Genomic DNA, 27,957 nt, shown 5'->3' on the forward strand with positions numbered 1-27,957 from the left:
AGAGAACCAATCAGCACTCTGCTCCAGATCAAGTGGTTAACCAGAATGAAAGATGAAGGTATTGTATTGAAACACATATCACTCTATACTATATACATACTATATCTATATCCAATACTGTTTAATCATACATGCGTACATATACACACAACACACACCCTCATCACAGTACAGGTACTGCGATTGGAGGAGCAGTGAGCGTGTACTGGATAACATGCCCTCATTAACACACAAAGAAAGGTCAGGTATGAACGTGGTGTGATGTAATTAAAGCATCTCATACACTGGGTATTGTGTGCAAATACTCTGTTTTTATGACTACACCATTCCATCAAATGGAAGTATTCTTCATGTCTTGTGCATCATTTTAGACGCAATTCCCCAAAAAGTAGAACCGACAGCAGATGTTTGTGATGTTTCAGTGATTTTACCATTTAGGCTAAATGTGTGAAAGAAGGTGACATTTTATTGATGGTCAAATTTTATAAATACAGTAAAACACTCAAAACCAAACAAACAATAATATTGACATAACCAAAAATGCAACCTAAGTTACAAACACAAAAGACACATACATAGATCCACGCCATCTAACCTACAAAATGACTATATTACTGCCACAAAAAATATACATAATGAAAAATATCTAGAATGAATATAGATATAAAAGCAAATCCAGCAGATATCAACAGGGAATTATATCCAACATAACAGAATTAACATTCCTGCAAATGATCCCCCATCAAACAGTGTAAATCAGTGTGCATCTGATGTTTGGAGGGCAGCAGTTGCAGAAAACAGCTCAAACATGAACGTTGTTCTTCACGTCCTTGTCCACTCGTTCGCTGACGATGCACTTCTCTTTATGAATCTGCAAAATCGTAACAAATACAACTGATGAAACGGTGACACGAGGGCTCCTGACCACTCGTTTGAATATGACGAGGTGGGACTGACATCTGGTTGTAAATAGTGTGTTTGTACCTGAATCGAGATTCATGTTACCGTATTCACAGCTGTCTGCTGGATCGTCACATATTCCTGTTAAAACAACGCGATAAAAATTCAAGCTGCGGAAGAAGCTGACTGGAGTGCACAGAGCCCTGACTTCAACCCCATCCAACACCTTTGGGATGACTTAAAACGTGGCCTGTGAGCCGGCCAGCACCAGTGGTTGGCCTCACTGCTGTGTCTGGATGGGGGGAAACTATCCCTGAACAATCAATCTGTGTAGATCATATCATTTTGGACTGCTCTGCATGAATCAGAGTTTATACTGTACCACTTTCAGTGATTCCACCGCCACTGATTGTGTCGTAGACACAAACATCACCTACAGGCCGGAAAAAAAATCCAGACAAAGTCAGATTAGTCCCCTCATGTGCATGACTGTACTGTATTTAGTCTGACAGTGTTCAGTCTGAAACACAGGTATTGTGCTGTTATTACTATGAAAAACATGAAGCGTTGAAGAGGACTGACCCTGGAGAAGAGAGTATATCTGCTCTTCATTTTCTTCTTTGCGGACATTTTGGACTGTCGCAGAGCTCTGATTGGTTCTCTGTGACTGGACAGGCCTGAAACACGAAGTAAAAGCACTGAACATAAGTGGTCATATGTTAAAAAAATAAATACATGTGTAAGTTGTGTGTTGTTATGAGACGTTTTGTACGAACCTGTGACAAAATGTGGCTGCGAAAAAGAATTAGAAAATGATTACTTCACATGATTTGGTTTCTGCAAACTGAACGACCGCATCAGAATCCCTCGGTGGGTTTTCATAAGCAGACGGTCATTTATCCAAAATGAACGGGAAAAGGTCTCACCATTTAACTTTTTGTACCAACAGAGCAGCAGCAGTGGCAGGAGAAGAACCAGTAAGATGCCAAAAACCAGCCCGACGATCAACGACGCAGGAGAGGGAGAGCTGGACGCTGCGATACACGAAAGATTCTTAATTAACTTCATGTATGAAAGTGTAAGATCACTAAACGATGACTGAATGTTACGTGCTGTTATTGATGCAGACGAAAGATAAAACCTCAATGTTTCACTTCTCTGAAATCTGTTAAAACTCAGGCTGTTGTAGCACATATAAAAAGCTGGATGAGCCATACTCACATCTCACCGACAGCCAGCTCTCCGACGACACGCTTCCTGAGTGCTGACACTTGTAGAAGCCTTCATCTGACTTTGAGGCAGCGGAGATGTTCAGCATCGCGCTGGCGTCGCTTTGGATGACTTGTTCATTTTTGTAGAAAGTGACATTGGAAAGCGGTTGCTCTGTCTTCAACTGGCAACCAAGAGAAACAAACTCTCCCTCGGCCACAGAATGGACAGGACTCACCAGGATAATATCATCTGTAAAACCATTAAATAGTAACAAGATCATGAAAATTTCAGCTTGTGTCCAATGCAAATATAATTCTATGCAGTCACATACTGAAATGGTCAACGCACGCAAGAAGAAATGGGATGGAACCCTACCAGCTCCGGTGATGTTGACAGCACTGCTGAGCTCTCCTGATTCGGACTCACACCAGTACACCGCGCTGCTCGGCCCATGGCTGGGAATGCTGCATGTGGATCCGCTCATTGTCCCCCAGTGAGAGCAGCCTGACGCGTAGCTGTTCTCCGTAAGCCTCATCACTCTCCACCGGGTGGAGTTTCTCTCACAGCGCAGTGAAACATGGTCGGAGGTGAAGTGCTGCACTCTGTCAGGACTCACTGTGAGAGACGCTTCTGAATGTAAATCTGAAAAAAACAACATGAATGAGGAGTAAAACAAACAATGCAGATACTGAAAAGACTTTGGGTTTATGGTGTTTATGTCATTTTGGTGATAGTTGATTATACGCTAATGAAAACACACTTGCGACTATTATAATTTCTGCCAGTAGATCCCCACAAATCTTACACACTGGTCCTTTAACTCAGTACATTTCCACCACTGGGGGCATGAATGTGCACAATAAAGTACTTTGTTGGTAACAAACAAGACACTTCACAGACACAGATGATGACATTTACTGAGGGAATGATGGTAGAACCAAGCAAACCCACCTCCAGAGAAGACAAATTCAGGTTGACTGTAATGAGTGTAATACATCGGGTCTCCTCTTCCAGCTCTGCACACATATCCTGCTGAGCCCGTCTGTCCACGAACAGTGTAGGAACCCTGTTCAGTCCCTCTGCTGCTGCTGTCAGGAAGCGGCTCATAGGTGTAGGAGTCGTCCGACAGGTTGGGAACAGCCTTATACCAGTAGAACCTCCACCCTGCAGATGGATGCTCCACCTCGCAGCTCAGAGTCACCGAGTCTCCAGAGCTCAGCCAGAGCGGAGACGCCTTGAGGACGGGCTTCGGTTTATCTGTTGAGAAGCGATTTTCTCAGGATGAAAACATGTCTGCGGTCTTGTTAGTGGGTTCTCTGCAATGCTCAGACACTACACATTTAACACTTAAAATACACTTTCTACCCAGACTTGAAGGCTTTTATCAGTGGAAATGAAATGTGATAGGACTTACCATTATACACCATCAGAGCGAAGTTACTACTCCACGCTGTTGAGCCGTGTTGGGACCTTTCCAGTCGGCCTTTACACCAGTATTCCCCTCCGTTTAACAGAGAAACAGAACTAATCCTGTATTCTTTCTGGTTTGGAGGTTTATATGAGCTGGTCGTTGCCCATTCATACTCCCACTCAGCGTCTTCTCCCTGGACGTCACATCTTAGGCTGACGGCCTCTTCGCTGTAAATCTTCGGCCAGTTGGGCCGCAGGGTCAGGACGGCCCGGTTTGTGGCTGTCGACGTTCAAAAGTCACCAATAAAGACACAAGAATGGCAAATGGGAAACATCATGTCGAAGCACACTCACCAACGGCGTTGACGCTGACTGGATCACTGAACTCTGTGTAGTAAACTGGGTCTCCTCTTCCTCCTCGGCACCAGTACAGGCCTCCGCGAGAAACACTGACTTGCCAAGTTGAGAGAGCAGCACCTTGTGCCAGGCGTTCGGAGCTTTTGTGTCCTCTGTACCAGAAGTATTCCCACCCAGATGATGACGGGCTCACGGAGCAGGTCAGGGTCACACTGCCCCCTGCTGGAAAGGATCCGCTTTCAGCGCTCAGGTTAGCCTTCGGTCTGTGGGCTGTGCAGTTCAGAACGTGAAAAAGCTCGTTACTGCAGAGCTCAGCGCACATGGACGAACGCAAATTAAGAAAATGTCTTCACCGGTTTGAGGAAGAAATGCTGCAAACATAGTTTCAGCATGAAAGCAGACGAACGGCGTATTACACCAGATTATGATGACACCGAACAAAATGGAGAAGAACACCAAAACACAGTAAATACACGCAGCTGGTGTCAAGAAATGTAACAGCAAGTAATAAAGAACAATGGTGAAAATCTAAAACGGCAATTGCAAAAATAAATCACCCATTTCTGGACACTAAGAAGTAACTTCTGCATTTTGAAACAGAGTCAAACTACTCAGTCCTCTGAACATGCATGAAGGGAACTGTTTTATCATTTACCACTTACGCAATGATCAGACTCAGAAGGTCGGGTTATTCTGTCTGCAGCTACAGTTGAAAAGTGTTTTCCTTTCACCATTTTAGATTTTAGACACTGATATTTTATATTTTGTCAAATACTTTATTGAAAATTTGCGCATAGATTCTAAGTTAAAGGAGGAAATGGAGTAAGTACTTTTCAGTTTTTAAGTATTTAATTCAAAACATGATAATAATCACGTGGTTATTTTACTTCAATCGTTTATTAATTGAATTTGCAGAAAATCAGTAATTTAGTTACTTTTTAATGAGGTAATCAGTAACTGTAAATACGTTTTTAATAACTAGTTGTGGATCTTCTGCAGCACTGCAACACATACTTTCACCAAAGAAATCTTCAATCAGTCACTGCTCTGAATATCTGTGCAGCGTACTCAGCGATGGTGTGATAATGCAGAAGAAACATGCATCCTCTCAACAACATGCCAATAATTACCACAGCAGAAATCTCAGCGACAGGAAACGACAAACCGAGCACGAACGGCGTGACGGCGCACAGCTCAACTCACGTGAAACAGTCAGCGCCATGACCTCGCTCCACTCCGTCGACGAATACCAGTTCGATTTGAGTTTGCCCATGCACCTGTAGTTTCCGCTGTGGGACACCGCGGCACTGCTGATCCTCCATTCACTGTGAGCTGGGAGTGCGTTTGAGTCGGGTGTGCTCCACTCGTACTCCCACTCGCCGCCTCCATTAACCTCACACCTGACAGTGATCGCCTCACCAGCGAAGATCAGAGACCCGTTGGGTTTCAGGGACACGACAGCCTTTTCAGAAACTGCTCACAAATAAAAACAGAGATGAAACAGAGGGCACTTAAAGCTTTATTTCTGCTGTCTTGCTCCAAATTCGGCACTAACTCTCACCTCTTTTCTCAATAACGACTGCACGGCTGTCCTCTGTGAAGAAACTTGGGCTTCCTCTCCCTGCTCTGCAGTGGTAGATGCCTTCTTCTGAGACAACCATCGTGCTATCTGGTCCGCCATCTCCGGTGATCTCACTCTCAGAAAAGACTGTGGGACGTCTGAACCAGTAGTATTTCCACTCAGCAGGGTCCTCCACAGAGCAGGTGAGTGTTCCGCCAACTAATGCGCTCGTCCCCCTGAGCTCAGCTGTGGGTTTACGTGCTGAAAAATGTTTGTGAAAAAAGTTTTTCAAAGGTGGACCAAAAAACATGACACACTATGAATGAAAGGCAATCTGACTCACGTAACACCGTCAGCTGGAAGGCCTCGCTCCACTCTGTTGAGGAGTACGAGTCCCGTCTACCTTTACACCAGTACTGTCCACTGTGGAAAGGAGAAGCGCTGCCGATCCTGTACTCCCTGTGTGCTGCCGGTGTGTTTGAGCTGTCCGTCCTCCATTCGTACTCCCACCCAGCGTCTCCTCCTCCTCCCCCCTCGATCTCACACATCACAGCAATTTCCTCACCGCTGAATATATGAGTCCACTTCTGCTGCTGTATGGTCACGGAGGCCCTGACGGACACTGTTTAACACACAGTTCACAATCAAATGGAGACAAAAAGCCAACAGAGGAATATCATGACTGCACGCTGCATAAATAAAAATAAAAGTCGCTAAACTCACAAGTTATCTCAAGGCGCAACACATCACTGTCCTCTGTGAGGAAAGCCGGGGTTTTTCCTCTACTTCCCCGGCACCAGTAGAGGCCGTGCCGTGAGATGCTGAAGGAGCTTTCTGTTCCAAGCAAAGCTTCGTCAGAGTTTGGGGTACGTTTGAACCATTCGTACGTCCAGCCGGCAGAGCCTCCCACCGAACAGTGCAGCGTCACAGTGCTCCCTTCTGGGATAGATTTCCTGTCTGCTGTCAGCGTGGCCTTCGGTCTGCGCGCTGTTTGGTTAGAATATACGGAACAGGACACAGTTTTTATAAAGCGCGTGTCTCAGAATACTTATTAGCTCGCTACGTTACTGCAGTATTTGGAGTATTGCTCTTGTAGGACAGGGGTGCACATAACTAGTATGCAGGGACGCATTCATGGCAAGAAACAGAAATGAGTAGCGGAAATTCGTCTTATAAAACCGACACCACGCACAAAAAGATGACTTTTGGTTCAAATGCAATGCAGACGACAGCTGGTTGCGTTAGCCACGTTAGAGTCATTAAGTGTGAGGCAAATAGATGAACTCGACGCAAATTAGGTGATCACGTCTACGAGAGGTGAAGCCACCAGAGTCCACTAAAAGAGCAAACACATTCTTTTCATATTTTTGGTACTGACAGGCATTTTAATCTGGGGGTCTATGGGGACTGACTCACTTCTGGAGGCAGCCTCAAGCGGCTATTTGAGGAAATGCAGTTTTTGGCTTGCTTGAATCTTTTTCTACTACTCTGTCGATTATGTCTGCAATGGTGCAGCCATTATCTCAACACGGCTGCAGAGACATTGGTGGTGTATTCAGTATCTTACCTGATACAGTCAGAGTGACATTATTGCTCTGTTTTTCTAAGTCTGCCGAGTTCTTGCGACCGACGCACTGATAACTGCCACTCGAGTGAGCCGTCAGTTTAAGCGAGAACAAGTTGTTTGTGCTGAAGGAGGCAATTTGTCGACCGTTCTGGGTGAGTCTGTAATACCAGTCTGTGATCGCCCCCACTTTCATGTCACATGTGAAGGTAACAGACTCTCCACTAAAGAAACTGGCCAAGTTGGGTTGGAGGGTCAGCTCAGCATCTAGAAAGCAGCACAAACACGCACAGTGCTCAGTCAAAACAACACACACGAGCCTGAAGTTTTATGATGGCTAGAGGTGACACAGCCCGCGGAGACTCATCTTTAACGGACGAACACAGAAAAGAAATCAATCACCTTGAGCGTGTCCACCGTGGAGGAGCGTATTCAGCACTGTAATAAAGACTGACAGCACATCAGATGTTATCAAAGGGACTGAACTCAAACAGGTAGTGAGCAACCTCTCACACTGTGTTAAGATAAGATAAGGCGCTATCGTTCCCACGCTGGGGAAACGGCTACAGCAGCAGGATAAAAAGAGGTAAAAAACAGAAGAAGTAGAACAAAGCAGGCAATTAAAAAGAGATGCAAGATGAAATCAACAATAGATTAAAAAAAAAAAGATTCAAAATAAAAAAAGCTAAATAAAATCAGCAATGTACATAATACACAGACAGCATAAAGAATAGAGATTGCTAAATTAGGTAATTGCACAATAATATGTGTGTATATATATATGTAAAACAGAGGATTTCGTCACGTGTGTCATTCAGAGAAGGAAAGCTGCTGATGAACTCACAGAAAGTCGACACACAGCGCGTTGATGGCCTCATCCTCACGTCCAGCGTCGACGCTCTGACAAACAGGCAGACCGACGCTGCCTTTAGCCCAACTCTGCTTCCTCCTTTCACTGCTGCAAAGCATCTGACCACATCATTTTGACATATTTAGGCTTACACAAGACATCACATGGCCCCTGCATATTAGATATTTACCGCGAATAACCGCTGGACAGTTTGCAGGATACAGTATCGATCATGGTGGTGCACGAAAAAAACCACGAGAGGGAAAATAATGATCACATGAAATACAGTGAAATCTACAAATCCAAGATTACAGAGTTCTTGGTGTTAAGTGACCTGAAAGATGAAGATTTGATTTGACAGTTTGAAGATGATTTTTTTTTTTTTTTTTTTTTTTAAATGACAAATCATGAAAAACTCAGCTCTCATGTTCCCTCTTCTCAGCTGATTAAAAGGCGTCTTGTGGATTCAGTGTTTGACATTAATCTCACATTGGCATGTTGGATAAATTCATGACCGTTTTGTCACTGAGATCCAAACAGAGCACAGTGTAGAATCGTTGCTTCCAAGGTTGTTTTTATCAGTAAATCCATCCGTGTGAGCGGCTCAGGTCACACAGGTGTCACAATGCAACTCAAGGGAGGAGGTGAGACAGGAGGAAAACATCGTCAGTGAAAGTAAAAAGTAATAAAATGAAAAGTTGCTGCATTAAAGATGCATTTTTACCCAAAATATAAGGCGAACCAAATCTGAAAACTGAAATCTGAGTGGGAAACATCGGTGTTGTCCGTGATGCTTCGTGCAGAGAAGTTAGGGTGCGGTTGCGTAATGTGAACTTCTGCTGCACAAACACAGGAAGCGGTAACGTTAATTTTAGGCTAAATTTGAATGATCTCCTAAATAGAAATGAGCTAGCGCTCTGCCAAAACTTCACTTTTTTCCTCTCTCTCTTAACTTAAACTTCACGTAAACGTCATAAAACATAGAGAAATCGCGCTGGGTGCCGATTTTCGCTTAAAAAAGCGCTTTAAATAATTTAGATAACAAACATTAAATAGTTTTTGTCAATGAAGCCTGAGAGAAACAAGCCAATACACCGCTTGAATATTATTACTGGTGCGTACATCCCCCCTGTGCCCACCTGGTTTCTCTGACCGCAGCGTCGCCTACCTGCTCCCTCACCACAGAACGGAACTGAAGCGCCACGAGTCTCAGAGCTACAGCGCCCCCCGATGGACGGAGGACAGCATCGCGCAATTGCAGGGCTCAGTCGCCTAAATAAACTGAATTTAGAGTTCAATCTGAGATGATTAACCTTCACTTCCTTTTCACATCTGCAGAGTTAGTTTACATGTTTAAACAGTGTCGTCATCAGATCACCAGACGCTGTATTTCTACATACAACAAATTACTTTCTATATATAAACAGCTGTGCAATGAAAATATAATGCAGTTATAGCGTCCAATATCAATGAATATCAGCAATAAAAACAGTGGCCATTAATGAGGCTGTGAATGCAACTCTCTGGTGGTGTCTGTTTAATGAGGAAGACGATGGCTAAAATCAATTTCACAATCTCAAACACTGAGAAGTGTTTTATCTTACATAAATGACACATCTGTTCTGAAGCAGATGTTTAAAGAAGTTCAATCTCAACCTGTTTTTCAAAATGTATGCGACACATGGATAGACATTTCAGTTATTTTGCACTTTATTGATTTCCTACCTGAATCATTTAGGAAGTGAAACTCTTAAGATGTTTCCTCACTTTCACCACAGCAAGCCCAAAATGAAATAACGAGGTCAGTCGTGTTCAGTAAAGATATAAATAAGCTGGTAGCTCAGTTAGGAAAGTGAAGACACGAGAACACCCGAGGCGGAGCCTAATTTCACACACGGGCCTAACCCTGCTGACCCGTGCTGTGTGACAAGAACACTGAAATAATTATAAAACAAATGCATCCATACAAAAGCAAAGCAACCCTGCAGTTTGTGCTGAGATCAAGATACAAACACATCTTCTGAAGGGAGCCTGGTTGTTAAAACCTACCGGCTAGCTGTCACTCAAAGCGGCCATGCCCATAATTAGGCACAACTTAAAGCTCTAATATAATTTAAACAACAATTGAATCAGGCTGTTAACATGTTTATTTCTGCTGTTAAGTTGGGCATTTTAATATGGGGGTCTATGGGGAGTGGCTCGCTTTTGGAGGCAGCCTCAAGTGGCCATTTGAGGAACTGCATTTGTTGGCACTTCCACGTCAGCTTCATGTTTCAGCCCCGCAGGTTGGCCGTCTTTTTTACGGCCAAGAATGCTTAAACATGAGTATATTTTTTGTCTTGTTTTTTTGCCGATGATGCACTTCTCTCCACGGACCTCGAGCAAAATGACAATAAATATCTAAAGATTGAAAAACTGAGATATGAAGATATAAGGGCTTTATTTGACATTATATTATTTTATATAAAGTTGGTCCAAGTTAGACCTTTCAAACAACAGTTACCAGTTATTAAATATGTTTGAAATTGACATGTTTTTCATTAGCAACTGAATGAAAAAAGATAAGATGACTATCACAAAAACCCTGAAACACACTGTTGTGTAAGTTCTCTCTGAGGTGTATCTGATTCTATTTACTGCCAATTAGAGAAGCAACAAGCCAAGTCACAGCTCGTCAGTTCCTCTTTAACACATACAGCGATGTGCTGCCGTGATAGCCAAATGTAGATAGTGCTGACACCACAGCTAGCACGCTTTCGCACTTTGGTTTGGACGACTGCTGCTGCTGCTGCTTGAGGTGGCGGAAATTCACCTTAACAAGAGACAAAAGAGGATTTCTTTTGTATTTAAATGAAAGGTATGAAAATGTTTGAAGCAGTATGACAGAAATCCACTTCATATATTCATTCCACGCAGGTTTTGAGTACATGTTGTGTTCACATTGAAAAAGTGACCAAAGAATCAAAACAGTCAGTGTGCTCACTTAAAGAAAATGATTTTGGAGTGTGCTGTCGAAACAGTGAAGCAGCTCACAGCTGGAAAAAAGTGAATTTTATTCATATATCCATGACAACGGGCTTTGCAAACTCTTCATTCATAGACGCTCAGTCTTAATCAGGAAGAAAACGTGGGTTGACTTCCTGTGGACTCTGTAAAGGCAGTCTGCTATCAAGACTTGTACACAGGGCAGTGGTGAAAGGTGAAGATTTAGAAAGTCCAAAATAAGCTCCAGGTACAAAGTACATGCAGTATCAGTCCACTTTGAAAAGATGAAGTTAAGTTCATTATAGTGTCTTTGAGAAAGTAATACACTTCTCTTTAAGGACCTGAAAGAAAAGCAGAGACAAAAGGTTATTTAAGACTCAGCTGCTTCTCATTAAAGGCACAAATCACAACATGCACGTTACACGGCAGCAATATTACCGAGAGCTAGGTTGACTTCAGAATAAACAGTTTCATCCGTCCCCGCAGAAGACAATTTCCCTATGAATGAAGAGACAGTCAGTTTACGAGAAACATCCCAGATTACAGTAAACAGACGCTGAACTGACAGACAGACGCTACTATAAAACCCTCAGCGCTCAGAGCAACCACACAGCACATCCATGACGTAAGTGATGCACACGCAGAAGGTGAGACGGGCTGAAACAATCCACGGGTTACAACAATATCATTCAAGATAAAGGTTAAAAGCTGCTACACAACAACCTCTCACTCTGCTGACCCCCGGTGGTGGTGTGTGGTACCAACCTGAGATTATCTGAACCATGTGCAGACCCCCAGTCACCTCCAGGGTCATTTTCACTCACATTCCCTGCTTTAAATACAGAATACTGGACGGACTTTTGTCAGTGGCTTTACCTGCAGCTGATCCTTTCTTCAGGTTGGAGTAAACGGTGCTCTCCTCAGGTGAGAAATGCTGTCCTGTTCAGATGATCAGATGCATGAAACGGCCTGAAAACGCAGCTCTTAACTATAGCGCGTGCTGCTTGCATCTTCAGGACTCACCTGTATTTCTAATGTTTTTGAGCTGGAGCAGAGAGTACGTGATGTCGCTGGATTCATCCGCATCTGAAAGACACATTTTTCTTAACTTCACTCAGTCCTTAGTCATTCTGTCCTCGTGTTTGGAAATCAGAAAGTGAGAGTTTTATATAATAAGATCAGGACCATGAAGATGAGACGAGTGCGCTTCAGGCTGAGTTTGACTGTGGGTCTTTCCTTGATCCAGAGCAGAGCCCTGATTGGTTCTCTGAGTACTAAAAAAATACAGGAAAAAACGTGGTTAAAAACTTAGTAAGAACAGTAAATTTAATAGTGCTGTTTAGTTTTAGAGAGGAGAGCTTTGCACCGACCTGGAATCGAATGGATCTGTAAAAAAAGACATTTGTTGTTGCGTCAGAATCCATTGATGATCTTCAGTATTCAGAGTCTAATCCATCAAACATCAGACGGACGAGGTCTCACCCTTTTTCTTTACGCAGCAACACGACAGCAGCAGGACAAGAATCAGCAAAACTCCACAAATCAACCCAATGATCAACGGCAGAGGGAAGGGAGAGCTTTCCAGCCTGGATACTGCAGTATTTTAAAAAGACAAAGTATTAATACCCAACACTATACACCCACACATGCAGCATTTACTTCATACGCAAACACGCAAGCACATACATGATTTAAATACAGATAAAACAGAACATACACACCAGCATGCTTACAGAAATTCACGCTCACCCATGAACTTTCTCATTTAATTTGGTGAATATTAAAACAATATATATTCATACTCACATTTTACTGCCACCCAGCTCTGCGGCGACTCGCGTCCTGAGTGTTCACACATGTAAAAGCCTTCGTCCGACTTTGACGCCGCTGAGATCTTCAGCTCCGCTCTGCTGTTGTTCTGGACGAGGTCTCCGTTCCGATAGAAAGACACGTTGGAGACTAACGCTCCCGTCCTCGGTTGGCAGCTGAGAGTCACAGAGTCTCCCTCAGTCACAGGACGGACGGGGGACACCAGGATGATATCGCTGCCTGGAAAACAAAGAATATCGAGTTTCAGCTGCAGATGCTTAACAAAAAATCGCCCTTTTAAACATCTTTTTAACAGTTTTTGATGAACAAAATGAGAGGTTCATTGGTAAAATAACAGTTTTAACGGATGATTTGATGCAGACACATGAGCAGTAGCATTGCTGTATTCACTGCATTGGTAATGCAGTTCAAATATAAGATGTTAAATATTTTAAAAAGTCCTCACGCTGCACAGTGATGTTGACTGCATTGCTGAATTGACCTGAGCCGGTCTCACACCAGTACACTGTTGTTTTGTTCTTATGCGTGTGGACGCTGCACGTGGATCCCTTCATCGTTCCCCAGGTCGAGCAGTTCGACAGATGGCCTGCTTCTGAATACCTCCTCACCGTCCAGTCGTCCGAGTTCCCCTCACAGGTCAGCGAGACGGACTCGAGGAAGAAGAGCTGCGCTCTGTCAGGATTCACTTTGACTGACGCTGAGCGGGAATCTGGAAAAAACGACGCTGAATGAAGGGGTTGATAGTGAAAATCTAACCTCTTTATATGTATCATCAGGATTTTTAACAGGTCGCCTCCTGACATCTTTGTTCTTTTGCTGTGAAGTGGCCTTTGCTGTGTGTGCATGCACATTTAAAAAAGGAGCAAACTGACCTCCGGACCAGACAATCTTTGGTTGACTATAATCAGTGTAATTCACTGGGTCTCCCCCTCTAGCTCTGCACTTATATCCCGCTGTGCCTGTCTGTCCACGAACGATGAAGGAGTCCTGCTCAGTGCCGTCGCTGCTGCCGGGCAGCAGCTCATAACTCCTGGAGCTGCTCGAGCGTTTGGTTGCAGCCCTATACCAGAAGAACCGCCATCCCGCAGACGGGTCTTTAACGCTGCAGGTGAGTGTTACGGAGTCGCCGGGACTCAGCCATGACGGAGACACGGTGAGGTTAGGTTTGATTTTATCTGCTGGAAAGAGATTTCACAGAATGAATGGCTGTAGGTCTGCAGCCAAACATGTATTACACCCTTCAGGCAGAGCGCCGTGCAGCTCTTACAGAGTGTAAATATACACTGCGGGTGTAACTGTGAGTAATGCTTGTGGTTATGTTACTATACACAGAATAATCCGCTGGATGTGGTTGCATATATATGTGTGTGCGAGCGTGTGTGCACAGCGGTACACATTTTTATTGCTACGTGAGAGGTCAGCATGTGGCTCAGGTAAGCATCTACAACCAGACACAAACATACAACTAGAATAAAATCTACAAACTAGAAAAACGAAGTTCTGCTTGGGGAAGATGTGCAAGTTAGCACTCCTAAGCTCTTGGTACACACTGAAAGATGATGCAGTTAAGAGTGAGGCATCGATTCATCTGAAGTGATTAAACAGAAGGACGGAAAGCAAGATGGAAGATGGTGCAGTTACCTGTGGCATGTTCACAGCGGATGAACGTGTTCAGCACTGAAATAAAGACCGATACCATCAATCACACAGTCCCTCCGGTTACCAGCTAAGACAAAAACACGGCGTATATAAAACACATGAAGCGCAGTGAGACAGTTGAGTGTCACAGCTGTCTGTGATGAGCGAACAGATGTTGGCTCCAAACATCACCGACTGAAGTTCACTCTCTTGAAACTCTCTGAGAAACTTTAAAGACAGACGTACTCACAGGAAAACCCCAGCACACAGAGCAAAGTGCGTCCCATCCTCACGTCCAGCAGCCGCTCCGCCGCTCTTGAAAGCTTGAGAGGATATGAGCAACACTTCGAGCAAACTGCGGGAGAAAAGAAGATGCATATCAGCATCGGTATGAGCTCATTTGGGCAGTTTTTTTTTTCCCAGAAACAGCCCGGCTCTCCTTCCTTCCCTTTATCACCGAGCTGACACAATTGCAATTACTGTGATGCGTTCACTTCCTAAAAAACAGTGATGTGCTAAAGTTTGCATGAGACATCAAAGTGAAAACAACATGTGAAAGGCACGATGGCATTTTATTTTTTATTTTTTATTTTTGGACAGTGTTGGACAGGCACAGAGGTTTAAATCCATCATAACAGCTGGAGGTCTTTGTCATTCTTGGCCTGACCTTTCCGGCGATGCTCAATCTGAGCACGAGTCCCACAAGAGGAAGATCAGGATTCATCTGTTGCATCACAATAAGCACAATGAACGCTTTCTGTTCGACCTCACAGGAGCTCAGACGCACAAATCCTTTAATGAACTGAACAAACCATCTACTCTATTTCTTCATTTTCCCCCCCGTTGTGTTGCAAAGGTTATTTTTTGCGACTACAACCACAGAAGAAGCCACAACTCGTCAGCATGAGTGAATGAAACTCAACGTCGCAGTTCCTCTTCGCACATTCAGGGACGTGTTGTTGTGACAGCATGAATTCAGACAGCACAGTCATCACAGTGAAACTCGAGCGCGTTCAAGTGGCAAAGAGTAAACAGACAAAAGGCTTTAAGAGTTTTTCATGTTGTCAGTTGGTTTTGTCACAGATCTCTTCAATCATCTGGAAGAGAAGCAGAGGAAAGAGATTTAGGTTTATTCCAGAATTAATGATTCTTCATGACATTTTACTCCCATTTAACTACGTGTACAATGAATCATGACGGTGACCAATCCCAGTCCCACGTTAATCACTGCGTCATTACCACGAGCTGTTCCTGGTCTGACTTCTGAATAAACCACTTCAGCATTCGATTTTCCTACAAACGGAGAGATTCGTTTGTTTTATTTTCGTCAGTTTACACTGATAGTGATAGTTTTACAGTTTTACGTTACAGCTTGTGCTAATACTCAAAAAGTGCACTTTAGGCAGCAGCACAGAACCCAATACAACATTTATTCTATATTTCTATTGAGTCCAAAGTCTGTTGTACCTGTACCTGCAGCTGATCCTATCTTCATATTTGAGTAAACAGCGCTCTCCTCTGGTTCGTTATTCATCCCTGTTAGATGAAAGCAAGAAAAGACAACTTCCTGAACTTCATCCGGGTACAAATGCATCTCAACTACTGCGTGTAACTCTCACCACGTGACATCGAGGGCTCACCTTTATTAACGATGTGTTTGAGATGAATCAAAGAATATGTGATGTCATTGGGTTCATCTGAAATACAGATTTTTTTTTCATCAGTTACTTTAAAATCACAATATTCTAGTATTTCTAACTGCGCCGTGTTAAAAGATGAACAAAAGACATATACTGTACCAGTTTCAGCTTCTTTAGGGCCTTTCACCATTTCATAGAGACAAGCATAATCTACAGAGCAGTGAAAATCAAGGTCAGATTAATCATTTTAATCCCACAATATGATTTCCATAAATTACTGATGTGACTCAGAATTGAGGCTGACCGTCGACAGAAGTGTACTCTTTGTCCTGGTTGATCATGTGGTCTGCAGCAGAGTCCTGATTGGTGCTCTGAGACCTTGTGGGGGGGTGAAAACATGCAGTGAATACAGAGGGTTTCATAAAGAACGTATGATGTGCTGCTGTTATTTGGAGAATGAGAGAAGAGAGAGTCGTACCAACCTGATTAAACACGATTCTGTAAAAAAAAAAAAAAGACATTTGCTGTTATGTGGTTCTGTACTGCAGACTGTACTATTGTTACTGTAGTACATGTCAATCAGTCTCGTAGCAGAGAAGCTTCTCACCTCTTGACTTTGTGTAGCGGTACAGAAGCAGCAGCAGGAGAACAACCAGCAAAGCTCCACAAACCGTCCCGACAATCAGCGGCACAGGGAGCGGAGCGCTGTGAGGGCTGGACGCAGCTACAACCAACAACTCACATTAATATCTGTTTACACGGCACGCAGAGGGCAAAGGTCATGCCAGGCCTGAGCGAGAAATGATCCAGACCGGCTGATCCAGGGCAGAGACGATAAATGGAAACGCACCAAAAGTGCTGCTTTAAACAAACTCACATTTCACTGACATCCAGCTGTCTGGTGACGTCCAGCCCATCAAATTTTGCGGCGAAGCTTTTCCTCTGCATTTGTAAAGGCCTTCGTCCGCCTTCGACGCCGCAGGGATCGTCAGCTCCGTTCTGGTATCATTTTGGACGACTAGGTTGTTTTTATAGAAAACCACGTTGGAAAGAGCATTTTCGGACTTCAGCTTGCAGCTCAGGGTGACAGGATGTCCCTCGGCCACGGGGTGGACGGGGCTCACCAGGATCATACTGCCGTCTGCAAAGAGATGAAAGAACATGAAGTTAACTGGAGCGTAAGTGTAACTGCCAGCAGGTCGTTGATTGATGATTATATCGTAACTCACACTGTCCTGTGATGTTGACTGCGTTGCTGAACCGCCCTGCATCAGACTCACACCAATACACTCCATCAATGTTCCGTGATCTGTGGGTGTTGCATGTGGATCCGGCCATGATCCCCCAGGAGGAACAGAACCCCGAGTAGCCGGATTTAGGAAACCAGATCACTCTCCACCGGGAGGAGTTTCCCTCACAGCTCAGCGTCAACGAGTCTTTGATGAAGTGCTGCGCTCTGTCAGGACTCACTGTGAGAGACGGCCCTGAATGACACTCTGGAAAACACAAGAAGTAAGACTGAAAACACCATAACGCAACAGAGCTCATATTATAGAGATAAATATTAAGGTTTCATGTGGATTTAGTCATTTTAATTGTTGAGTGAATATTTATGCCATTGGCAAATAGCATTTGTCCACTCTGGAAGGGAAGTAAATTAGTAAATTTAGTAAGTAACAGTGATTAAAGAGAGCAAGCTGGCATCGAGAGGAGGGTATAATTGGTGCATACAACGCATTTTGGAGAGAACTGTTGGATGTAAAAGTACCACAAGGTACGTTTATTTAACAGCAGCGATGCCAAAATGAACAAATGTCCCTTTAGCACTAAAAGTCCTGCATTTAAAGAAGAAAGAGGAAATGGACAATGAAGGAAGGAGCATATGGGGGGGGGGGGGGGACGTTTGACTCGGTGTGAAAGAAAATGTCACAGGGTCACTACAATAAGTCCATTTTTCCCACATGGAGGAGCCAAAGCAAACCCACCTCCAGACCAGACAAACTTAAAGTCACTGTAGAAGGTGTAATACACCGGGTCTCCTCTTCCTGCTCGGCACTTGAATCCCGCTGTGCCCGTCTGTCCATGAACAATGTAGGACCTCTGCTGGGTCCCGTTGCTGCTGCCGGGCAGCAGCTCATAGCTGTAGGAGTTGTCTGGCAGTTTGGGAACGACCTTGTACCAGTAGAACCTCCACCCTGCAGACGGATGCTCAACCTCACAGCTCAGAGTCACTGAGTCTCCGGGACTCAGCCAGAGTGGAGACACGGCGAGGTCAGCCTTTGGTTTATCTGTTGAAATTTTCCCAGAATGAAAACATGTCACGAGGGATCATGTGGTCTCTACCCATCTCCAGATATCTAACCACCAAAAACAGCTTTTAGCATTCCCCATTCACAGGACTTACTGTAAGACAGCGTCAGTGTGAAGGCATCGCTCCACTCTGTGGAAAACCTGTCACCTCTCATTGTGCCCATACACCTGTAGTCTCCATTGTGAGCGTATCTGATCATATATTTGCTTTTTTGAGGTGTGTATGAGCTGGGTGCGGCCCATTCGTACTCCCACTCAGCATCTTCTCCATCCTTAATTTCACATGACAGGGTGACCGTCTCTCCGTGGTATATCTCAGGCCAGGCGGGCTGCAGGGTCACGGCAGCCCTGTAAGTGACTGCTCAAGAGGACACACACACAAAAAAAAGCCTTAATCGGTCATCACCAGCGATACAAAACGTATTGTTGTGTACTGTGTGTTTGCCAGTATCGTCAGTACCGATGGCAACGCTGAACTCTGTGTAGTAAACCGGGTCTCCTCTTCCTCCTCTGCACCAGTAGACCCCTCCCCGTGAGACACGGATTGCTTCATCAGACAGGAAAACGGCGTCTTGTGCCGTCAGGGGTTCAGAGGTTTTCTTGCCTCTGTACCAGAAGTATTTCCAGCCAGATGATGGGGGGCTGACAGAGCAGCTCAGGGTCACATTGTCCCCTACTGAGAGGTGCGATCTGTCTCTTCTCAGTTCGGCCACCGGTCTATCAGCTGCTTAATCCAGAGCAAAGACACAGAAATGGTGATTATCACAGTCACAGCGTGAATTTTGAGAGTCTGGGACGAAAAGCCACTCACTCTCCACTTTCAGCTTCACCGCTTCTGATTCGTCCTCGTCGAACGCGCACGTGTACGCGCTCCCGCCCGACAGCAGTCCGATCCTGATCTCAGCCGTGTTTCTCGACGCGATCCGTGACTCTTCGAGCAGTGATCCGTCCCTGTAGAAAGCAGCGCTCTTCTTTATGCCCTGAGTCCGATGCCGACAGCGCAGAGTCACCGTCTCTCCCTCGTACAAAGGGGGCGCGGGATGCTCCAGGATCACGTCTCTGTCTGTTTAACACACGTCGGCTCAGTGAAGTGAACACGTCAGGACGAGAGATTTCTGTCTGTCACACATTTAGAGGTAAATTCTTCCCTTAATGAATGAGTGCGTGTCCTCGTTTCCACACTCACCTGCGCCGTTTAACGCCTGACTGGTCATTTATAAGGAATATCGCTCACACTGGAAACATTAAGACGGGTTCATTTCTAAAATGTGTTGTCCTGTACCGCACCAAAGCCTGAGGTGCCCTGGAGCAGTGTTTCTCAACTGGTGGGTCGCGACCCAAAGGTGGGTCTTTGCCCGGGTATGAAAAAATGTTAAGGAAAAAAAAAATATATATATATATATATCATGTGCTTTTATTTTGAAGGGGATTTTTTATGCAGCGGAGCGCCGTCTTTCTCCCAGATTTGGGTCGCGGCTTATCATTAAGAGGTGATGGTGGGTCCCGAAGCCAGACCAGATGAGAATCACCGGTTTAAAGGACGACAAAGTCCGCGATGGTCGGCATTGATTGTTTTAAGAAAGTAGCTATTTTAAGCCAAACTTTCCTAAAACTAACTGCAGGAGGATTAAAAAAAAACCTTTGATTTTAAGAAGAAGAAAAAAAGCCATAACTGCTGCTTTCGATTATTTAAGTTTTTTTTTTTTTCTTTTTTTCATTCTCAGGACTTCTACATGAACTGTGCAGTAAAATATTTTTACTCCCATGTTCGATGGAGGGAAAGTATTTCAGATTTGTGATGCCTGCCTCTCCTTCAGTCGCTTTGGTGCATAAACGCATTTGTAGAAAATCACATCTCTGCGCGCATCGTGATGCATCTTCACACATTCTTGCAGAAAGCACAGCGGGAGTCACGTTTTGCCTCATGTAGGTGTGAAAAGAACAGAACAGAGAGGTGACACACCAGCAGGTGAGCTGATGATGATAGGAACAACGTATGAATTTAACATAAAGACCAGCACATTCAGGTTTCTGCCTCTCAACTAGTCCTCACACCATTAAACTCCATTCGCTCACTATATTGAGTGCTTTTAGTGGTTTGGTCATGTTGGTCAAGCTTTGATGGCTCACCTGAAACAGTCAGAGAGACTGTGTTGCTTTCTATTAAAAAAGAGTATAAGCCCTGATGTCCAAAGCACTGGTATTCACCGCTGTCGCCTCTAGCCAGAGGCTGCACTGTAAGGTTCTTTTTTGGGTTGCTGGGGTTGATTTGTTGACCATCCTTCATGATTGCACAATACCAGTCAGTGTCTCTTCCGTCCCTCATGTCACATGTGAATGTCACAGACTCGCCAGTGAAAAAAGTGGACCAGTTTGGCTCGATGGTCAGCAGAGAATCTAGACACCAACGCAAGATGTGCAGAGTGAAATGATAAATACACCGAAAGGAAAGAGGCTGTTTGAAAGAGTGATGCTGAGTGAGAGTTTAAGAATAAAGAAAACCATATGATTACCTTGAGCATGTCCACAGTAGAGGAGATTCAGCCCTAAAATGAAGTTTTAAACCTCATCAGACACATCGAACGGACAGAAACTATCAAATATATAACAACCACAGGCGTCTAAAAGCAACTGTTTTATCAACGGCAGCTATGATTTAAACAGAGGAAGTCAGTGATACTCACAGAGGACGCAGAGCAAAGCGTGCGCCATCGTCCAACCAAGCGCCGACACTTCTGAGAACTCCTTCGACTTTACGGGAAGAGAAAGCTCAAGACGGCAGCTGCACCGAATGAACAAAGGAAATGTGGGGGAACAAGAGACTCCATTCATGAATGTTGCAGCTTTCTCCAACTTCTTCTTCTTCTTCTTTGTCCAGTCTGACTGTGCTTCCTTCCCTTTTAGACAAAACTGGATCTGAAAACACTGCATGTTCTGTGAACATACACAAGACATAAGCTGGATGCATGATCTCATTAGATCTAGTCCTTAGAATGTGGACATGGTCAGAGCCTCTGTATGGACGACCCTCCTGTCCCATGCATGTCAGCCAAATCAAGCCAATTTAATGAATATAGCACAATATTACAAATCACAAATTTGCCATCGATTTGGATAAATTCAGAAATTCAGGGAGTGTCTGGAAGTGCCAAACACGATGGTCACATGATTTGTGAGGTTTTGTAGAAATGGACATTTCAGTTTCCTTCCTGATATTAAATGTGATCAAACCGGTTTCAGACTCGATCACGTCTTCACACACAGGAAGTGACTGAGCTCGAGCCCCAGTGGACAGAAGTGAGCCCACCCCCCACCCCCCCTCAGTGGATGACCGAAATCAGTTTCCAAAACTGAAACACACACTGTAAGAAACTGCAAAACGAAAGAGTAAAAGTTGATGAGACATACAGAGACATCAAGGGACATGAAAAGTCCTCCTGTGCTGTCCAGTCAAAAAAAGCAAGTAAAAAAAACAACTGACACCTTACTGCAGAAAAAAAAATATAAAAATTTATTAATGCATAAAATCATCATACGACGAAAACCACAATAAACACGCGCTTATTCGAGGTGACGGGGTGCTTCCTGACACGTTGTTCTGGCTTTGAAGCGCTGAATATCTGCACAATGAGTCACTGCAGAGCTGCTCCTGGTTTGACTTCACAACAGTTTCATCAGTCGCTGCAGGAGGCGAGTTCCCTGTTAACAGAGAGGCGTTCAGAGCGACGACGAGCGGCAGCGAATGACGACGACTGCGGGAGAGCACAGACGTCACTCACCTTTGCTTCTCTTGCCTTCATGGCGGCGGTCGGGCGTGCAGACCGTCTGAAACAGAAGCCAGAGCAGAGCAGAAATCACCTGTTTGTCATCGCCACACTCCTCAGCTAACATGCCTTGTTTTTTTGGTTGCTGCACGCTGATCCACACTGACCTCCACAGGAATAATGTGACGCACACGTCGGATTTGACTGTACCTGCAGCTCCCAGCTTCACTTCGGTGTAGTCGTGGTCCTCCTCTGGTTCAGGCCGCTTCCCTGTTGAGATGATCAAGACCGTTTTTTTTTTTAGCATTGCAGTCTGAAACATCTCTATCTTTGATGTATTGTAGATGCTGGGAGTACTCACCCTTCTCTCTAAAGTTTTTAAGTTCAATCACAGAATATGTGACATCCTGGAATCCATCTGCATCTGAGATATAAATGTTTTTACTGTCAGGATTTTATATAAGTTACTTGGAATCAGTCCCCTGCTGCCAAACCTCCTTGTTTTAAGAAAAGAAAGCTCATGTGTAATTTAGGGTATAAACTGTACCATTTCCAGGGTCTTCAGAGCCTCGGACGGATGCGTAGAGATGAGCGTCACCTACAGAGCAGTGAAAATCAAGCCACAGTCAAAGTCATCTTTTTCATTGTTTGATGCTCATAAAACATCTTCTGATCCTGTAAAATGTGTCTTTGAAAGGTGAGAATATATAGATTAGCTTCAGTGCTTACCTTGGAGCAGAGTACAGTATCTTTCATGCTGAGCCTCATCCTGGTTGATCGTACGATCGTCAGAGCCCTGATTGGTGCCCTCAGACTGGACGGGCCTATTACATGCAGCAAATACATTTAATAAGGAAGACAGAGCGACCCGCTGTTACGTTCAAAATGAGGGTGGAGTGTGTTGCACCAACCTGCTGACACACAAATCTGTGAAAAAGACATTTGTCGTTACTTGGTTGTATTGTAAGTTATTGTACTGCATTGAATAATTAAAGAATAAAACGTCTAATGAGTCTCACCTTTGGCCAGTCTGTACGAAAGGAGCAGAAGAATGAGAAGAAGAAGAGCACAAACCAGCCCGACAATGAGCGGCACAGGAAACGAAGAGCGTTCAGGCCGGGAATCTGAGATGATACATAATTACAAATCACTGTTAACGAACTTACACAACACTTTTTTAAAAGTTACAAAGTCATTTCTCACAGTGACTACTCTTACCATTACTTTACTTTTACTTTACTCTGTTTGCATGAGATTCAGTGGCATCTAGTGGAGCGCTCGGAGATTACAGCCAACTGAACCGGCCAACAGCGGCCATGACACTCTGGAGCCGGTGTTTGGTTTGACTCTTCTGAGCTACATTAAAGACATTTCTCTGAATCCTACACACCCTTTACGGACATCCAGCTCTGTGGCGACACTTCTCGTGAGTGCTCACACCTGTAGACGCCCTCATCGGACTTCGACGCCGCAGGGATTTTTAGCTCCCAGCTGGTATCGTTTTGAACGACTTTGTCATTTCGATAGAAAAACACGACGGACACAAACTGTCGTCTTCTTAATTTGCAGCCAAGACTAACAGGACGTCCCTCGTGCACAGGGCGGACGGGGCTCAGCAGGATAATATCTGTGTCTGTAAAACAATCAAAGAACATGAGGCTTCAGTCAAAGATCAGCTGGTTGACAAACTTCAGAATGACGCTTTGAGCAGCTGGTTAAAGAGGCCACGCGGCAGAGAACTGTGGATGTACACAACATCTACAGTAGCACATGCTGAAACAGGGTTTTTAAAGGGAAAAGACAACGTAATGAAACCTTACGCTGTGCAGTGATGTTGACAGCGTTGCTGAACTCTCCCAATCCAGACTCACACCAGTACACTGCCTCGGTGTCCCTGGAAACGTACAGGCTGCATGTGGATCCCGTCATGGCGAGACAGTGGGACAAGTAGGACGACAAACTGTTCCTGGTAAACTTCATCACTCTCCACTGTGTGGAGTTTCCTTCACAGATCAGCGAGACAGAGTCAGAGGTGAAGTGCTGGACGCTGTCAGGACTCACTGTGAGAGACGGCGAATGAGAATCTGAAAAACAACATCAATGGCGTGTCAAACAGAGCGCAGTGACGAGCGCATTTCCTGCAAAAACAATCAATATAAGCAGTAAGATGAGCTGCGTTGACAACGTAGGCAAAAGCATGAGGGAAACAAACTGACCTCCAGAGAAGACAAACTGAGGGTGACTTGGGTAAGTGTAACACACCGGGTCTCCTCTTCCAGCTCTGCACACATATCCTGCTGTGCCCGTCTGTCCACGAACAATGAAGGACTTCGGCTCGGTCCCGTTGCTGCTGCCGGGCAGCAGCTCATAGCTGTAGGACAGGAGGTCACCCGACAGGTTGGGAACAGCCTTATACCAGTAGAACCTCCACCCTGGAGACAGATGGTCAACCTCACAGTTCAGAGTCACGGAGTCTCCGGGACTCAGCCATGACGGAGACACGGTGAGGACGGACTGCGGTTCTGTTGGGAAAAGATTTTTCAGAATGAAAACGTGCGGTGATGATAGATAACATGAGGGTTTCCTTTAAGAACACGTGTGAACTAAAACAGCCTTTTAATGAAGTGCACTCAGCGTGCTGTGACTTACTCTCTGATACGGTCAGTCTGACGGGTTCACTCCAGCCTGTTGAAAACCACGGATCACCTTTCACTCTGCCCATACAGCTGTATAATCCACTGTGGGATACGTATGCATAACTAATACTGACTTCACTTAAATGAGGGTAATATGAAGGCTTATTTGAGCTGTCTGTTGTCCAGTGGTACTCCCACTTCTTGTCTCCTCCAGGCTTGATCTCACATCTCAGAGTGACCCTCTCTCCTTTGTACATGCACGGCCAGTTTGGTTGCAGAGTCGCGACAGCTTTGTTTCCGGTTGTTGATGTTGGAGGATTCCCAGCGAGGATATAAAGAACGACAAAACATTAAATCCACAACACAGACTTTAAGGTTAAAGTTTCAGAGCCTAAAAACAAGACTGGTATATGACATGACTGATACCGTCTGCCCGGTGTCAAACACGATGATCACGCCAGCATCGCTCATGAATACGTAACGCAGACCTGCCAGATACGGTCAAAGGACCAGCCCGTAAGATTTAAGGGGTAGATGAAGATCGCTGTGTTTTAGATTGAGCTCTTATCTACAGAGGGAGACCAGCCTCATTTCTGAATTCATTAATATTCTGTGGACCGGATGGGAATGCGGCGAGCAGCGGACCGCCAGTTGACAATCTGAGCCGGATCCAGATTCAGTTGCCGTTTGAGCTGTTTGCAATCTAGAATCTCACCATTAGACGCCACTAAATCCTACGCACTGGCCCTTTAAGAGTGACTTCACCACTCATACATACAGTACATACAGAGTAATAGAGTTACTGACTGACTGACTGACTGTTGTAACTAACTGAATCACCTGTTGGTCTTTTCTCCACATCAGAATAATCAGGACGATCCTCAGCACTCTCTTCATCATAATCCTCCCCTGTATGAAGGTAACGTTCATCAATAAAAATACAGCTTGGCATCAGCAACATGTCTCCTTTCATTCACATGCATATAAGACTCTTTGGTATGAATTTGTACTGATACACGGAGTGAAATGATACGTATCGGTAAAACAGAAATGCAAAAAGAGGAAGTGACCAGGAGTGATACAGCAAGTGAAAAATTCAAACGGTCACCTTCAGCATGTCCGCAGAGGAGTGTACTCAGCACTAAAATAAAGATTAAAACTTCATCAGACAATCAGTAAAGACATTTAAAATCCAGCTGGAGTTTCATTACTGGCTACTATCAATCCACAGTATCACACAGCGCTGTGACGGCATCCTGTAAGATGCTGATGAAATATAGAAAATAAAAAAAAAGCGATAAAAGCCACATCAGCCACCAAGTTCATGCCTCCAAACCAGCATGTTGATACAAAAACATGCATGAAACCAGCGCTGTACTCACAGATTAAGCCCAGAACACACAGCCGAGCGTGCCCCATCTTCAGCGACCTGCTGCTCTGCTCATGAGAAAACGTTCTACGTTGTATCAAAAGTAATGCTGCAGATAAGTGCAAGTGTATATGTGTGTATAAGTGTGTATAAGTGTGTATAAGTGTGAGAGCACAACTGTTACTCACACTTCTCCTCCTGAACACACCCTCCCACAAAGCTCAAACTACTCTTGTGGCTTTGACAGCGGTGTACTTTGACGTTACCCTTCCTGCCGAGTGTGGAACTATGTATTAGCTCGTCTTTTGAGCAAAGGTTTGTGCCTGGTCCTGATGCCATGGAACAAAAAAGAAGTAATGATTGCACATCCATGGAGCATAAAACCATTGAATTTAATCACGTCACACCCTGTACTAACACTTTATTGCTAATTTGTTCATGGCATGCAGTATATGCACATTGTTTTTGTATGCAGTGCCTGTACTGTAATAAAGGTGTGTGTGTGTGTGTGTGTGTGTGTGTGTAGATATATATATATATAGCACATTCAGGAAGTACTCAGACTCCTTCACCTTTGTTACATACTGTCATGTTGCAGTCTTATGTAGCCCCATAATGATCCACAGACAAATTTCAGTCAAGTAGCAGAGAGTGGGACTTTTCAAATGACACATATTTGCATAATCAGAGTTGATTTAGATGTAATTTAAAAGAAGAGTTGTTTTCCCCCCCTTGCTGTTGCTTTATTAATTCTTTATTTGAAGAGATTTTAAACTCCAGACTTTTACCATTTTATGCAGCAGCCTTTACAACAACATCAAGAACTACTGACTGATCCACAGGTGATCATATCAAAGCAGGAAGGAAACTGAAATGTCTCTGAAGCCTCAGAAATCATGTGACCTCCACAACATCACTCATTCCTCTCTGTTTGTCTATTCAGTACATGTTAGTCTCTGCAGCTCTGGACATACTTCTACTAACCATATGTGTGGCATAGTTACGTTTGCGGCTCGGGTCCTTAGTGTCCACAGTCTAGCAAATATCAAGTAGAAATTTGGGAAAACTTTATGTCTCCCCTGAGGACCTGAGGACCTGTTCGCGATGCTCACTTGCACTTAGCATTTGTGTTTTCTCCCCTTTTAATTTCTCTGTACTGACTGACGTAAAGCACTTTGTAAACATGTCTGAACACGTGTGTATAAATAAAGTTTTGCTCGCCCGTCGGCGGACCATAGGAGTCGTTTTTTATTGTTCTTTCTGTCTACACAAACGCTGCGTTCACGTTTACAGTCATACTGCACACCCCGAGGAAGCTAATATGCTCAGGAATCAATCAATGAAAACATTTCCAGACACAATCACAGCAGGAGGCAAAGTAAACAAACAAGCGATTTGAAAATGGACAACACTGGAGCAACTCACCAAATACGTCTCTCACTGATCCACACATCCATTACACTCCGACAAAAACGGTCTGGAAACATCGACAAAGGTTTAAACAATCCACTGCAGTAAAAATAATTAGTCCAAAACATGGTAATAATCCTCAGAAAGAGTTTTTCTCCTTTGAAATGAGCAGGCATGGACTCCTCTTCAGGTTATCATCTGTAAACTTCCAGAAACGTTCACGAATGACAACTCATGTGACCAATCAGAGGCCAGTAGCAGTCAAAATTGAACAGAGGGTCCTCCTTCTCGTCGAGCCAATCGCAACCATTTTGCAGATGACTGGCGCTTCCAATAGCCAATGAAATTCTGAAAATGCCGATCAGCCACCTCAGTGGATTATTTACAGTTCAAATGAAGGAATTCAGCGCAAACAGAGATATTAAAAATGGTTTTAAGTGATTAATATAGTAAACAGCCTAAATATGGAGACATAACACAAAAACTTATTTAGATCTATACCTTAAATATGAATGTAGATG

The 27,957-nt window shown here is 44.3% G+C and overlaps 3 protein-coding genes across 6 annotated transcripts; all 3 read right to left on the reverse strand.

Moving 5' to 3' along the window:
* Positions 1-594: 594 nt before the first annotated feature.
* LOC143317455 (uncharacterized) lies at positions 595-22,085 on the reverse strand. The gene is made up of 34 exons (XM_076725610.1): positions 22,037-22,085; positions 20,942-21,039; positions 20,771-20,803; positions 20,388-20,654; positions 19,069-19,320; positions 18,718-18,981; positions 18,352-18,615; positions 17,933-18,235; positions 17,177-17,443; positions 16,825-17,088; positions 16,542-16,671; positions 16,252-16,328; positions 16,107-16,157; positions 15,948-16,004; positions 15,775-15,843; positions 15,481-15,600; positions 8,994-9,069; positions 7,849-7,973; positions 7,407-7,454; positions 7,008-7,271; positions 6,164-6,427; positions 5,784-6,062; positions 5,441-5,701; positions 5,083-5,352; positions 3,877-4,149; positions 3,527-3,802; positions 3,064-3,369; positions 2,488-2,754; positions 2,122-2,361; positions 1,827-1,934; positions 1,677-1,692; positions 1,483-1,577; positions 1,283-1,333; positions 595-1,041 (listed from the first exon to the last, which is right to left on the reverse strand). Exons 2-34 carry the CDS (start codon positions 20,967-20,969, stop codon positions 803-805), a joined length of 5,904 nt encoding a protein of 1,967 aa, XP_076581725.1. The 5' UTR covers positions 20,970-21,039; positions 22,037-22,085; the 3' UTR covers positions 595-802.
* Positions 10,310-15,452, reverse strand: LOC143316769 (obscurin-like). Of its 2 annotated transcripts, none has more exons than XM_076724413.1 (12): positions 14,558-15,452; positions 14,311-14,346; positions 13,542-13,844; positions 13,115-13,378; positions 12,646-12,888; positions 12,322-12,432; positions 12,210-12,225; positions 12,025-12,113; positions 11,863-11,925; positions 11,716-11,778; positions 11,278-11,337; positions 10,310-11,180 (listed from the first exon to the last, which is right to left on the reverse strand). In XM_076724413.1, exons 1-12 carry the CDS (start codon positions 14,691-14,693, stop codon positions 11,173-11,175), a joined length of 1,392 nt encoding a protein of 463 aa, XP_076580528.1. In that variant the 5' UTR covers positions 14,694-15,452; the 3' UTR covers positions 10,310-11,172. The 2 variants fall into 2 exon arrangements, with proteins under 2 accessions (XP_076580528.1, XP_076580527.1); XM_076724412.1 differs by having other exon boundaries at positions 13,542-13,847; positions 14,558-15,451.
* LOC143316768 (uncharacterized) lies at positions 22,036-27,852 on the reverse strand. 3 transcript variants are annotated; one of them, XM_076724408.1, is made up of 13 exons: positions 26,040-27,852; positions 25,766-25,798; positions 25,498-25,566; positions 24,671-24,946; positions 24,238-24,543; positions 23,842-24,105; positions 23,412-23,654; positions 23,041-23,145; positions 22,751-22,845; positions 22,569-22,619; positions 22,383-22,445; positions 22,232-22,291; positions 22,036-22,082 (listed from the first exon to the last, which is right to left on the reverse strand). In XM_076724408.1, exons 1-11 carry the CDS (start codon positions 26,074-26,076, stop codon positions 22,410-22,412), a joined length of 1,515 nt encoding a protein of 504 aa, XP_076580523.1. In that variant the 5' UTR covers positions 26,077-27,852; the 3' UTR covers positions 22,036-22,082; positions 22,232-22,291; positions 22,383-22,409. The 3 variants fall into 3 exon arrangements, with proteins under 3 accessions (XP_076580523.1, XP_076580526.1, XP_076580525.1); XM_076724411.1 differs by lacking the exons at positions 22,036-22,082; positions 22,232-22,291; positions 22,383-22,445 and having other exon boundaries at positions 22,595-22,619; positions 23,025-23,145; XM_076724410.1 differs by lacking the exons at positions 22,036-22,082; positions 22,232-22,291; positions 22,383-22,445; positions 22,569-22,619; positions 22,751-22,845 and adding an exon at positions 22,857-22,948.
* Between the last annotated feature and the right edge of the window lie 105 nt (positions 27,853-27,957).

This window comes from Chaetodon auriga, chromosome 24, assembly GCF_051107435.1.
Source record: "Chaetodon auriga isolate fChaAug3 chromosome 24, fChaAug3.hap1, whole genome shotgun sequence".
Lineage (NCBI taxonomy): Eukaryota > Metazoa > Chordata > Actinopteri > Chaetodontiformes > Chaetodontidae > Chaetodon > Chaetodon auriga.

What these genes read in the sequence shown, in the direction of transcription:
- LOC143316769 (XM_076724412.1), bottom strand. Translation starts at nt 14,693, where the DNA reads ATGCTGATATGCATCTTCTTTTCTCCCGCAGTTTGCTCGAAGTGTTGC. An exon ending in CTGTGTGCTGGGGTTTTCCT is followed by an intron (nt 14,347 to 14,557) that starts GTGAGTACGTCT and finishes TCTTTATTTCAG; the next exon opens with TGCTGAACACGTTCATCCGC. An exon ending in GCACTCGTCTCATCTTCATG is followed by an intron (nt 11,926 to 12,024) that starts GTCCTGATCTTA and finishes TGTGTCTTTCAG; the next exon opens with ATGCGGATGAATCCAGCGAC.
- LOC143317455 (XM_076725610.1), bottom strand. Translation starts at nt 20,969, where the DNA reads ATGGCGCACGCTTTGCTCTGCGTCCTCT. An exon ending in CCACGGTGGACACGCTCAAG is followed by an intron (nt 7,272 to 7,406) that starts GTGATTGATTTC and finishes GCTGCTTTCTAG; the next exon opens with ATGCTGAGCTGACCCTCCAA. An exon ending in TGTCAACATCACCGGAGCTG is followed by an intron (nt 2,362 to 2,487) that starts GTAGGGTTCCAT and finishes ATGGTTTTACAG; the next exon opens with ATGATATTATCCTGGTGAGT.
- LOC143316768 (XM_076724408.1), bottom strand. Translation starts at nt 26,076, where the DNA reads ATGGGGCACGCTCGGCTGTGTGTTCTGGGCTTAATCT. An exon ending in CCTCTGCGGACATGCTGAAG is followed by an intron (nt 25,567 to 25,765) that starts GTGACCGTTTGA and finishes ACCTTCATACAG; the next exon opens with GGGAGGATTATGATGAAGAG. An exon ending in GAGCTGGATGTCCGTAAAGG is followed by an intron (nt 23,146 to 23,411) that starts GTGTGTAGGATT and finishes GTATCATCTCAG; the next exon opens with ATTCCCGGCCTGAACGCTCT.